The 14,217-nt window shown below is 41.6% G+C and overlaps 1 protein-coding gene across 4 annotated transcripts in view; it reads right to left on the bottom strand.

Moving 5' to 3' along the window:
- Positions 1–14,217, bottom strand: part of ZGRF1 (zinc finger GRF-type containing 1) — a 149,830-nt gene that overhangs the window by 77,513 nt on the left and 58,100 nt on the right. For all 4 annotated transcript variants that reach the window (XM_077278833.1, XM_077278862.1, XM_077278853.1 and 1 more), the window contains 5 exons: positions 12,283–12,376; positions 11,356–11,450; positions 9,413–9,539; positions 6,876–7,339; positions 2,453–2,594 (listed from right to left, as the gene is read on the bottom strand). In XM_077278833.1, coding sequence (XP_077134948.1) covers positions 2,453–2,594; positions 6,876–7,339; positions 9,413–9,539; positions 11,356–11,450; positions 12,283–12,376 — 922 coding nt within the window. The remainder of the gene's footprint in view (positions 1–2,452; positions 2,595–6,875; positions 7,340–9,412; positions 9,540–11,355; positions 11,451–12,282; positions 12,377–14,217) is intronic.

Genomic DNA, 14,217 nt, shown 5'->3' with positions numbered 1-14,217 from the left:
ACAGGTTCCCTTTAACACTCTGTTAAAGAAGAACTCCCGTTTATTTTATTTTCTAAACTTGTGTAAATGTTAGCGTGCTTTAAAGAAGCCAACCCATCAATATTTCTATCCTCTTAATCTATTGGAATAATCATAGTATAAAACACTGTGCGCTTACAATTGCTCATTTTGCCTTTCTATCCAGCTAATCCTTTCTATTAGTTCTATGAATATTGAGTGATTAAAAACTGACTAGCTGAATCTTTGTAGCTCTGTGTAGCAACATGAGTTCAAGAAAAACTCTAACACACACCCTGGTTTACTTAGGAAAATTACTGCCAACTATAGGAGAATTTCAATACAGAAAAGTAGAACTGTCGGAATTAAAAGAATATTGTTTCAGCAAAAAGCATTATATGTACGAAACCCCTATAGTTTTCAAAATCTCTGCTTGTAGTCATTTAATGGGAGTCTTCACAATGTCCATAAGATGGAGGACAGTTTATTACACCACATATCTCTGATGACTGTAATGATACTTGCACAAGTGTGTCAGTCACGTCTGTGATCAAACAAAAAGTAGCCACTGTAGTGCTATGGCAAACATGAAATATGAAAATTGAATTGCACTACTGCACTAGAAATATGAAAAATTGAGAAAGCTTAGCGCATAAATTGGCCAATTCATGAATAAAAAAAACACACTAAAAAAAAAAAAAAAAAAAAGGTAGAGATGCTTACTAGTGATGAGCGAATATACTCGTTGCTCAGGTTTTCCAGAGCACGCTCGGGTGCTCTCCGAGTGTTTGTGAGTGCTCGGAGATTTAGTTTTTGTTGGCACACTGCATGATTTACAGCTGCTAGCCAGCCTGAGTACATGTAGGGGTTGTCTGGTTGCTAGGGAATCCCCACATGTAATCAAGCTATCTAGTAGCCGCAAATCATGCAGCTGCAGCAGGGAAAACTAAATCTCCGAGCAGTCACAAATACTCGGAGACCACCAGAGCGTGGTCGAGCAACGAGCATACTCGTTCATCACTAATGCATACCTTTCCAGGGCCCAAAACAAATGCACCATCAGGATGCAGTGGACCCGAGTAATTACGGCAACAACACAGGTGCAGCAATACCAATAGAACAATCACTCTCAGCCTACCAAACCATGGAGGGGGCGAGTGTTTAGTGTACTAGTGCACACCAAAAAATCTCCAGCTTTTTTCTTTCAGTGAGTTTTTTGATGTTTAGTGGTAGGACCCGTGACGTGGGTTGCAAGCTTACGTATTGTGGCCATAATATTAACTAATACCTTACATGTAATGATATGTTTTTGTGCACTTTATCTATTTTTCAGGGTGCAGTTGGGCCCAGATGGCTCTGTAATTGTGGCCTCTGTTCACACAGGATGCATTTGGGAGGCACTGGGAAGCCCACCTGATCTAAAAGTATGGGCGTTGGTAATAAGCTGTAAGCCGGATGCTCTGCAATACTTGTGTGAATTATGCCGCACACAGATTGGAGATTTTTTTGTGTGCACTAGTATACTAAACAATCACCCCCTCCATGGCTTGGTAGGCTGAGAGTGATTATTCTATTGGTATTGCTGAACCTGTGTTGTTGCCATAATTACTTGGGTCCACTGCATCCTGACAGTGCATTTGTTTTGGGCCCTGGGCAGGTAAGCATCTCTGCCTTTTTTTCAGTGATTTATGAGGATATATTTTTATTTCAGTGAGTTTTTTCCAATTCATGTGTACCTGGCAGCCACGTTAAGACGATTCTTGTTGCCAGGACCTAATGCCAATCCTCTCTTAGACTGAAGTCTAAATCTCTATGGGAATATAATGTGAATCCTCTCTTGGACTGAAGTCTCTATCTCTGTGGAGGGGTAGGATTCTGCTGCAATTAAAAACACCTGAGGCTAAGGGGCAGAGTGCGCAGTCAGAAGGCTAATACAAATATTAAAAAAACTGACCGTCACATCCAAACAAATAGGTCTGAACAGGTGCTTACCTAGAGTCGCCAACTCATATACAATCAAAAAAAAAGTAGCACACTGTAGCAAACATGAAATATGAAAATTAAATTGCACTACTGCACTAGAACATAAAATATTGAGAATGCTTAGCACATAAATTGGCCAATTCATGTGACGGTTGGTCTTTTGTTGTACGTCACATCTCTGATAACTAATGATACGTGCACATGTGTGTGCATTACATGACCTGGGCAAATATGTACTGTATTCACTTGATATAACAAAGTTTTGCTTTATGACAACAAGAAGAGATCCTGGAAAACATGAGGAACTGATGTAAAAAGCATATTACAGCATTTCCCCTCATACGATATCTTTATTTTCTGTAATAAGAATATTCTTTTTAACAAATGACTGACAATGAATGCAGATATGTATTCAGCTTATACTCAGAACCTCTGTGCTGAAAAATATATAAATGAGAAAACATTCCCCCACCTGCAAGGCACGCACTAAAAACCTGCTTATAATGTGCCGAGGACTTGAATAAAACTGGAATATGTATTTCTCTTTTAGGGATGGATGATGAAGGCAGAACAGTCTGCCTACATGGAAAGCCAAGTTCACCAGTCAGCATAACCTAGGGTTAATAAAATGGGATAGATGAGCAGGATAGAAATAACATCCACACATCAATTGTCGCATATGAGAAGCAGCTGCTATTACAATGAAACATATAAGACTAGTATTACCTATCAATACACCCAACAGCCATAACAATACAGCCACTGACAGGTTAAGTACTATTGATTTTATTGTGACAATGGCACGTCAATGGGTGGCATATATTCGGTAGCAAGAGAAGAGTCAGGTGAAGTTGAGGTGTTGAAAGCGGAAAATATGCAAGTTTAAGGATCTCAGCAAGTTTGAGAAGTACCAAATTGTGATGGATAGATGACTTGTTTAGAGTATTATGAAAACCATAAGTCTTGTGGCATGTTCCTCGTGTGTAATAGTTAGAACCTATCAAAAGTGGCCAGAGTGCACTTTTTTTTTTTACTCCTGTCCAATTTCAAAAGCAACTACCAATGTGCATGTAAGCATCAGAACTGGACCATGGTGCAATAAAAAGGTGGACTAGCTTGAGGATTAATGAGGTTTTCCTTTGCATCAAGCAGATGGCCTGGTGAATGTGCGTCACTTACTTGAGGAAGGAATACCACCAGACTGCACCATGGGCATAGCATCTACCAGATGTACTTTCACAGCATACAGCAACTAAAGGATCCGCTGCTAATATACTGACACCTTCTGAGGTTCTATGGAGTCTATGCCTCGACACACGAGCGCTACTTTGGTGGCAAGTTTTATTGTTAATTGGTAGAGATTACACTATATATATATATATATATATATATATATATATATATATATATATATATATATATATATATATATATATATATACATACATACATACATATACATACATACATATATACCCACTTGTTTCACACGAAACCCCCAAAATAGGCCACACAAAATTGTCACCTTAACAAAATTGTGGGTAAACAACTTTGTTTCAAGCATGTGATGCTCATTTAAACTCACCTGTGGCAAGTAAAATGTATGGGCAATATGAAAATATCGCACCTGAATCCAGATAAAAAGGGGAGAAGTTGCATCAATGCATTGTTTGTCTGTGTGCCAAACCGAGCATGGAGAACAGAAAGAGGAGAAGAGAACTGTCTGAGGACCTGAGAACCAAAATTATAAAAAAATAAAAAAAATAAAAAGAATAATGAACAATCTTAACGTAGTGCACTGTGTCAGAAAGCTGGGTTTGGGTCCCAGGTCATGGTTCTTCCAGCAGAACAATGATGCCAAACATACTTCAAGAAGTATCCATAAATGGATGGAAAAAAAAAAAGCACAGGAGAGTTGTGAAGTGGCCAGCAATGAGTCCAGATCTAAATCCAATCGAACACCTGTGGAGAGATCTTAAAAGTGCTGTTGGGGGAAGGCACCATTAAAATGAGAGACCTGGAGCAGTTTGAAAAAGAAGAGTTGTCCAAAATTCCTGTGAGAGATGTAAGAAGCTTGTTGATGGTTATAGGAAGCGATTGATTGCACTAATTTATTCCAAAGGGTGTGCAACCAAATATTAAGTTGAGGGTGCCAACAATTTTGTCTGGCCCATTTTGGGGGTTTTGTGTGAAATTACGTCCAATTTGCCTTTTTTCACCTCTGTTTTGTGTGTGTTGTTTCAAGGGAACCTGTCACCCCCAAAATCGCTGGTGAGGTAAGCTCACCGGCATCAGGGGCTTATCTACAGCATTCTGTAATGCTGTAGATAAGCCCCCGATGTTACCTGAAAGAGGAGAAAAAGAGGTTAGATTATGCTCAGCCAGGGGCGGTCCCGCTCCGATGGGTGTCTCACAAAGACACCAACAGGTAACATCAGTATATATAATTGTGCATAAGTAAAAGATCCATAGTCTCCAAAAGCCCCCCAAAAATGAAGAAACAGGCTGTGAAGCCTACAGCAATAACCTATTTGTCACGATTATGCCAATTGTGGCTTTAACTATACAGGTCTAGCTAACACAGCCCAGAGTGGGGATTAACCTGTGAAGTGTCCGTGGAGAGATAGGAGTAAAAAACCCACTGGCGTCAACAAATATATCCCACCACTGAGACACCGCTAGGAGCAGGATCTTACCCGGTACTGAGGACCCCTGAATTGGGCGCTACCCCCGACGCACGTTTCGCTGCAATTCTGCTTGCTTTTTCAAGGGGACCTTCTTAATTACACCAGTTTGAACTAGTTATCAGTATAAAAGACATCAGTCCACAAACCTAATCAATAACACGCCAAACTCTCCACCATGGTTAAAACCAAAAGAGCTATCTAAGGACACATGGGACAAAATTGTAGACCTGCACAAGGCTGAGATGGGCTACAGGACAATAGGCAAGCAACTTGGTGAAAAGGCAACAACTGTTGGCACAATTATTAGAAAATGGAAAAAATACAAGATCACTGTGAATCTTCCTCGGTCTGGGGCTCCATGCAGGATCTCGCCGTGTGGGGAAAAGATGATTCTGAGAAAGGTTAAGAATCAGCACACAACTACACAAGAGGACCTAATCATTGACCTGAAGAGAGCTGGGACCACAGTCTCAAACATTACCATTAGTAACACTACGCAGTCATTGATTAAAATCCTGCAGGGAATTTCAAGCATATGTCCAGGCCTCTTTGAAGATCGACAATCACCATTTGGATGATCCAGAGGAGGGATGGGAAAAGGTCATGTGGTCAGATGAGACCAAAATAGAACGTTCTGGCATCAGCGCCACTCGTCGTGTTTGGAAGAAGAAGGATGAGAGCAACCCCAAGAACACCTTCCCAACCGTTAAGCATGGTGGGGGAAACATCATACTTTGAGGGGTGCTTTTCTGCAAAAGGGACAGGACGACTGCACTGTATTAAAGGGAGGATGTATGGGGTCATGTATCGCGAGATTTTGGTCAACAACCTCCTTCCCTCAGTGATAGCATTGAAGATGAGTCATGGCTGGGTCTTTCAGCATGACAAATCACCAGAAACACACAGCGAGGGCAACTAAGGCGTGGTTTTGTAAGAAGAATTTCAAGATCCTTGAATGGCCTAGCCAGTCTCCAGGCCTGAACCCAACAGAAAATCTTTGGAGGGAGATGAAACTCAATGTTGCCTACTGACAGCCCCAACACCAAAAGCCAAAATCCCTGCTGCAGTGTGCGCAAACTGACCTCTGTAATTGCAAAGAACATTTTCTGTACCAAACATCACACTCGTTTTTATTGTATCAAATACTTACTTCATGCAATATAATGCTAATTATGTAAAAATCAAACAATTTCTTTGTGGGGGGGGTTTTCCACAGTTGAAGTGTACCTACGATAAAAGTTACAGACCTCTCGTGTGTACACACGCAGCAAGTCTTACCAGTGAACCAATCTTTTTCTTCTCCTTAAAGGGGTTTTCCTACAAACAAGAGTTCATTTTAATCAATACATTTTATAAAAATAATAATTTCCACAATAGGAGGTTTAAGTAAAATGTTCCTGTGCTGAGAATCTTATAAATGTGCTACTTCTGTGTAATAGCGGTGTCTGACCATACAGGGACATGGTCTGATCATACAACAGCTCCTGGGCAGGGGAGGAAGAGGAAGAGTATACAGGTATTACAACACCGAATCGCAGCTGATGCTAAGATAAAACATTTCCCTGCCTGTTTTTAAACAATGTTTTACTTCAAAGAAAGCATTATTTGTGATCCTGTGCTGTACTGTCTATACTTTTTTTCTCCCTCCCCTGCCCAGGAGCTGTGGTATGATCAGACCATGTCCCTGCACGGTCAGACACAGCCATTACACAGTACACAGCAGGGGCACATTTATAAGATTATCTCAGCAAAGGAACATTTTTTTTAAAACACATCCAGTTGTGGAAATTATTATTGTTCCAAGATCTATTGATTAAACTGTTTACTTTTATTAGTGGGAAACCCCCCTTTAAGGCCAGATTTGCATGTTAATTTCTGCTGGATTCACTTTTGGTCCATGTGTGTTTTTTTTTAATTTGTTGCATAAACATTGTTTTTTTGAGATTCTGTTATTACGGTAATTTAACAGTAAAATAACAATAGCTCACAGATGTCATTTTATATGGGCTATTGGCTGGCAACTTGTAAAATCGATCAAAGTAGGACAAATCTCATTCTCTTATTCAGCTGCCAAATTTTACGCATAAAAAGGCACATTCATTGTAATGGGTCTGAAAGAAAAATATAGCACATGTACCGAAAAACTTGTGTGAAGGAGACCTAATAAGCGATGAGAATGCCAAGTATTGCTACTTTATGGACACATACCTGCTCATCTCCTGTGTTTGGTGAATGTAGACAACGCTTCTGTACAAGAGGCCGGAAATGTTCAGATGGGGTATGGAATTGAGTGATAATCTCACCCCCTGATCCATTATCTCTATGATTATGGTAGCCAAATCTACCCTTTAAGGAGGCAAGGTGAGGTGAAGCAGTTGGTGTCAGATCATTATTTGGTAATTCATACGTTCTATCCCGGCTTCTGAATACACTTTGTGGACAGAAATCACTGTTCCCTTTGTCTACAATTTGTGCACTTTCAGGAGAAATGCGCTCGTACACTGTCCATTTGCTTGAGACTATTTCTTGAGACACCATATGTCTGTTGTTTCCTAATGAGAAAGTACTAGGGGTGTTATAGGCAGCATCATCCACCTCATCCTCAGATACAGAGACTTCTGTCAAATCCTTTATAAGACTGGACTGTACTTTTTTAATAGATTTCACAATATCTAAGGGTATAAAAATAAAATTATACATGATTAAATGGGGTTTTCTATTAGCATGGTATTGATGTCCTGTCACATGAATAGGCGCTAAGCTGCAGTACCTGAGAGTGGCCACTAAATGTACGGCGCGCTGGTCATGCACTCCGTACACTACTACCAGAACATGTAACAGCTGATCAGTGGGGGTCCAGGGGTTAGAGCACCACTGATCTTATATTGATGACCCATCTTATGGATGGGTCATCAATATCATAGTAGTGGAGAATTCCTTTAACTTTACCTTCAAAATATGCAAATGTACAAGTTATAAGTATATAAAAATGTAGGCAAACTTTTCAAAGATATATCTACAACATTCTGTGGCCCCAGAAAGTGTAATCCTCAAATCAAATTCCCAAACAATGTTTATTTGGGTACTTAATGTGATGGTTTAAAACTAGTCATTTATTTTCTATATTTTAGTGAGTATACAGATTGAGATCAGCCACAACATTAAAACAAATGTATGAAGTGAATAACCTTGACTGATTTGTTACAATGGGGCCCTGTCAAGGGGAGGGTTATACCGAGCAGTAAGTGAACAGTAAGGCTACTTTCACACTAGCGTTAACTGCATTCCGTCACAATGCGTCGTTTTGCCGAAAAAACGCATCCTGCAAAAGTGTTTGCAGGATGCGTTTTTTCGTCATTGATTAACATTAAGCGACGCATTGTGACGGATTGCCACACGTCGCACCCGTCATGCGACGGATGCGTCGTGCAGTGGCGGACCGTCGGGAGAAAAAAACGCTACATGTAACGTTTTTTGCTCACGACGGTCTGCTTTTTCCGACCGCGCATGCGCGGCCGGAACTCCGCCCCCACTTCCCCGCACCTCACAATGGGGCAGCGGATGCGCTGGAAAAATGCATCCGCTGCTCCCGTTGTGCGGCGGAGACAACGCTAGCGTCGGGAACGTCGGCCCGACGCTAGTGTGAAAGAAGCCTTAGCTCTTAAATCTGATGAGTTGGAAGCAGGAAATGGGACATGTGGCTTTAACAAGGTCGATAGTGATTAAAGCGGTTATCACTACTTGTACAACCTCTTCTGAATTCCTCCGGTGCTACTCCAACAGTGTCGAAGCTGGCTCTCCCAGTGCTTGCGTGACATTATGTCAGGAGTTCCTTGTGGCTAATCAGCGCTGGCTTAAGTCTCCTCTCCTACAGACGTAATGAACATCTGGCAAATGTGAGAGCAAACACAGCTCTGACATCCTCTGAATGTCTCAATTTGTCCAAAGGAGTGGAGAGTGAAGTCAAATTGTCCAAGTAGTGAACAACCCATTTAGGGTGCTGTCTAGACGACAGGGTCTCCAGACCAACAGAGTATCTCTAGAACGGCAGGTCTTTGGGTTATTGCCATTATGTCAGCAACAGTGACAGGGTTTTGGGGCTCCCAAAGCTCACCGATGTACGTGGGGAGTAAAGACTGACCCTTGTGGTCCAATCCCATAGAAGAGTTATTGAAAAAAGTAATGGTGGCCATGATAGAAAAGTGTCAGAACACACATTCTAGAGGACTTTGCTAAGTATATGGCTGAGACACTTCATAATGCATCACATTAGGCAAGTGGTTTTAACTTAGTGGTTGATTGGTGTATTTAGAAACTCATCATAAACGCTCCTTAGGAATTAAGAGATCACCATCTTCGCTAAACAAACATTGTGTATAATATTTGTATTTAAAATAAATAAAGCAACTACACAAATAGTGTTAAGAAAATTAACCTAATTTGTGCATTGAAAGTTCCTATATAGACCACTATTTTCACAACAAACTTCAAACTGTAGTTAATATTCCAATCATGCTCCCACCCGTCCCAAGTGCTTACAGATGGACATATGGCTGCAGAATCAGACTACACAGGGTTTGTTTGTAGTCTGTAACCGTGGAAACATGTAGGTCTGCAGCGGACATCAAGATGCTAAAGTGACTTTTAGTAAAGACTATCTGTAAAGCTGCTTTTTAATGTAAAGACTTTTTGCAACAATGAAAACAAATTTGTGGTAAAAGGGTGGAATTGCACAAAGCACTTACACGGTTGTTGCAGTGAAGCTAAAGAGTCCTGTGACTGTACTGGAGGGTTCTCTGCTACATTGCTTAGCTTTGGTCTCAGAAAAAAACGATGGATTTTTTCAGATGAATTCTGTGTTGGCGTTTTCACCTGAACAGTAACCAAAACAGATTAGCAAGAAAATGTAAACTGCTCAAAAAAAATAAAGGGAACACTTAAACAACAGAAAATAACTCCAAGTAAATCAAACTTCTGTGAAATCAAACTGTCCACTTTGGAAGCAACACTGTTTGACAATCAATTTCACATGCTTTTGTACAAATGGAATAGACAACTGATGGAAATTTTTTGCAATTATCTGCAGGTGGGGACCACAGACCACATCTCAGTACCAATGCTTTCTGGCTGATGTTTTGGTCACTTTTGAATGTTGGTTGTGCTTTCACACTCGTGGTAGCACGAGACGGACTCTACAACCCACACAAGTGGCTCAGGTAGCGCAGCTCATCCAGGATGGCACATCAATGTGAGCTGTGGTAAGAAGGTTTGCGGTGTCTGTCAACGTAGTTTCCAGAAGCTGGAGGCCCTACCAGGAGACAGGCCAGTACACCAGGAGACGTCGAGGGGGCCATAGGAGGGTAACAACCCAGCAGCAGGACCGCTACCTCAGCCTTTGTGCAATGAGGAACAGGAGGAGCACTGCCAGAGCCCTGCAAAATGACCTCCAGCAGGCCACAAATGTGCATGTGTCTGCACAAACGGTTAGAAACCGACTCCATGAGGATGGTCTGAGTGCCCGATGTCCACAGATGGGGGTTGTGCTCACAGCCCAACACCGTGCAGAACGCTTGGCATTTGCCACAGAACACCAGGATTGGCAAATTCGCCACTGGCGCCCTGTGCTCTCCACAGACGAAAGCAGGTTCACACTGAGCACAAGTGACAGAGTCTGGAGATGCCGTGGAGAGCGATCTGCTGCCTGCAACATCCTTCAGCATGACCAGTTTGGCAGTGGGGCAGTAATGGTGTGGGTGGCATTTCTTTGGAGGGCCGCACAGCCCTCCATGTGCTCGCCAGAGGTTGCCTGACTGCCATTAGGTACAGAGATGAAATCCTCAGACCCCTTGTGAGACAATATGCTGGTGCGGTTGGCCCTGGGTTCCTCCTAATGCAGGACAATGCCAGACCTCATGTGGCTGGAGTGTGTCAGCAGTTCCTGCAAGATGAAGGCATTGAAGCTATGGACTGGCCCGCCAATTCCCCAGACCCGAATCCGATTTAACACATCTGGGACATCATGTCTCGCACCATCCACCAACGTCACGTTGTACCACAGACTGTCCAGGAGTTGGCCGATGCTTTGTCCAGGCCTGGGAGGAGATCGCCTCTTCAGGAGCATGCCCAGGCATTGTAGGGAGATCACACAGGAACATGGAGGCAACTCACACACAACTGAACATCATTTCCTTGTCATGAGGCATTTCCACTGAAGTTGGATCAGCCTGTAACTTCATTTTCCACTTTGATTTTGAGTATCATTCCAAATCCAGACCTCCATGGGATATTCATTTTGATTTACATTGATCATTTTTAGGTTTTATTGTTCTCAACACATTCCACTATGTAATGAATAAAGATTTCCAACTGAAATATTTCATTCAGTGATATCTACTGTAGGATGAGGTAGTTTAGTGTTCCCTTTATTTTTTTGAGCAGTGTATTTAAAAAAAAGTCATCTGAAACTGTCTATTAATGCAATTAAAGTAGATTTTTCAAATTTGCATCCTATTTTATTGTCTTGATATAAAACAGAAACATCCCAGACAGTACTATGATATTTTACAGATACTACATATGATACTATGCACGGCTAAAATGCACCAGTTACAAGGCAGGTGTTGTAAAGATATTTTGCAATTGACGCATTGGATTTACGACATCAGAAATCAGTAAGTTTGATATTGACCTTATTAGACTCGTTTGCTGAGTGCTGTGACGATTCCCAATCCCAGTCTGAACCTGGAGTTCCCACCGTCCACTCAGGTAGGCAATTTTGCATGGCTGTAACAGTGGATAAAAAGTAATATTAACTTTCAGAAAATAAATTCTCTACTCTTGCTGTTAAAAATCTATTCTTTATTATGCTTTGGTTATAGAGCACCATCTTATCCCACAGAACTTTACAGACATTACCATCGCTGTCCCCATCGGGGCTCACACTATAGATCCCTTATCAGTATGTCTTTGGAGTGTGGGAGGAACCCGGAGGAAACCCGAGCAAACACGGGGAGAACATACAAACTCCTTTCAGATGTTGTCCTTGGTAGGATTTGATCCTAGGACCCCAAAGTGACAGTGCTAACCACTGAGCCACCATGCTTGTCTGTTCTGATTTCTGTATCATTCCGAAATTATCTACTTTATCTGGAGAGGTGTAAATAAATGCATGTCTCATTCTGAAAATGAATGGGGACTACGATTCACATTGGGTCAATACCAGCAATGGAAAAAGTGTGGTACTTCAATATCTGCCTTGTGTAAAACGGGCTTTTATTTAGTCTTCATCTTAAAAGGGAATTTGTCACTAAGCTTTTGCTACCCCATCTGAGAGCATCATGATGTAGGGGGCACACCAAGATTCTAGAGATGCATCACTTTTTTGGCTGCTTAGTAAGTGACATATCGCTGAAGTCTGGGTCTCTGCCCTTATATTATGCAGCTTTCAGATTAGGTGGCAAAAACCTGGTGACAAATTTCCTTTAATGTAAAAACGGCTAATGAATATCTATTTTTGTAATTTGAGGAGATATAACATTACAGACAAACATAAAACAATTATAACCTTGTATCCACAATAAGTATAGTCTATACAACATTGTCTTCTGTAAATTACCATCATAGGGACCTGGGCTGTGACTGCATACAGATTCAGAATGAATATTCCACGTAAAGGATGTTGTCTTCTCATTGGAGGTGCTACTGGATACCTAATAAAAATGGTGGTAAAATTATAGCCATTAATATTGATATAGTCACCCGCACAATGATAAAGCGCTCCTTTTAAAAAACTGAGAGCCAAGTCATTACACACTGAATGACCATATCATAGAGCAGTGTTCCCCAACTCCGGTCCTCAAGAGCCACCAACAGGTCATGTTTTCAGGATTTCCTTAGTATTGCACAGGTGATGATTGCATCACCTGCACAAGCAATAATTCCATCACCTGTGCAATACTAAGGAAATCCTGAAAACATGACCTGTTGGTGGCTCTTGAGGACCGGAGTTGGGGAACACTGCCATAGAGGGTTTTCTATTCCGTGGTTCTGAATGACCATACCATAGATTCACATGTAAAGCGCCATGGAATAAATGGTGCTATTGTAAAAATAATAATAATAGGGTTTTCTATTCCACGGTTCATGGCAGATTCAGTAGAACACATCATGCTTCATAACAAGGTTGCCTGCCTAACAAGTGTCAAATACAGTCAGTGGTCATGTAAAGGCGTCACACACAGCTATGTGCAATATAAGCAGAAGTCCAAAAGAGAATAGTGGGTGTACTGACTACTGATGTAAAACTAACTTTTTCCCCCCTTATTGTGGTCTCAAATTACAGCAGGAAATAGATACATGTAGGCCAACAGCCATTTCATGTGAGAGCCATGGCTTGCTCTAAGCCAAGTCAATTACCGCTTTAAATATAGCATACCAAAGCTTTTATTATAGGGATTGTCCGAGCATGAATACTTTATGATCCATCTACAGCATAGGTCATATATTGCAGATCGATGGGGGTCCAATACTAGTGCCCCTACCGATCAGCTGTTTTCTTGCTCTTGACTTGATCACAGTGTAGCAGCCGCTGCAGACTACTGTAACACAGCTTATATGCAAAAGAATACTGCGCCACAGCACCTGGGAGCGGCCACTACACGGTGCTCAGCAGCTTCATTCAAATAGCTGATCAGTGGGGGCGCCGGATGTCATTGACCTTATGGACTTATACTGTAAATCAGTGTTCCCAAACTCCGGTCCTCAAGAGCCACCAACAGGTCATACTTTTAGGATTTCCTTAGTATTGCACAGGTGATAGAATGCTTGCCTGTCTAGGTGATGCAATTATCACCTGTGCAATCCTAAGGAAATACTGAAAACAAGACCTGTTGGTGGCTCTTGAGGACCGGAGTTGGGGAACACTGCTAGATAAAGGGGCATATGTATTATAAAAGTCAGTGCTTCTGTCCCCAATATGAGCTTGGCTTGCTTTTTAATAGTAAATTATGTCTATTGTTGCCACTACTTGCCTATCACATCCATAAAAAATACTTATGGAATACTGTATCAACCTACTAGAACCCTTTTCCTTCCTAGAAGCTATTCAGCATGATCTCTAAAATGCTTATACATCAATGGCATGGTTGTGGGTAGGAAACATTTTTAGTCATATATCACTGTATATACCGCAAACTGTGCTGCATGTTAAAAACGGATTTACACAAAATATGAAGCCTCCCAATGAAATCTGGTTCACACTGTTCCAATAATGCCAATGTATGCACTTCATATGCACCTTTTTCAGTAAACTTCCCTTTCAACACCATATCTTTTAGGGTATGTGCAGACGATCAGTAAACACTGCAGGTTGGATGCTACCTACTTGTGTAGCGTCCAACCTGCAGTGTTCAGCTGCTACAGCGTAGTGGTTGAGATTTCAAGAAATCCTGTGCCCACTATGTGTCCACAGATGCCCGCGGAGATGGACATGTGGTGCGTCTCTCCAGACCACAGCATGTCACTCTCTTTTTCACCCATAGAATGTTTTGGA

Source organism: Ranitomeya variabilis, chromosome 1, assembly GCF_051348905.1.
Source record: "Ranitomeya variabilis isolate aRanVar5 chromosome 1, aRanVar5.hap1, whole genome shotgun sequence".
Lineage (NCBI taxonomy): Eukaryota > Metazoa > Chordata > Amphibia > Anura > Dendrobatidae > Ranitomeya > Ranitomeya variabilis.
This window is presented reverse-complemented; position numbering and strand designations above follow the sequence as displayed.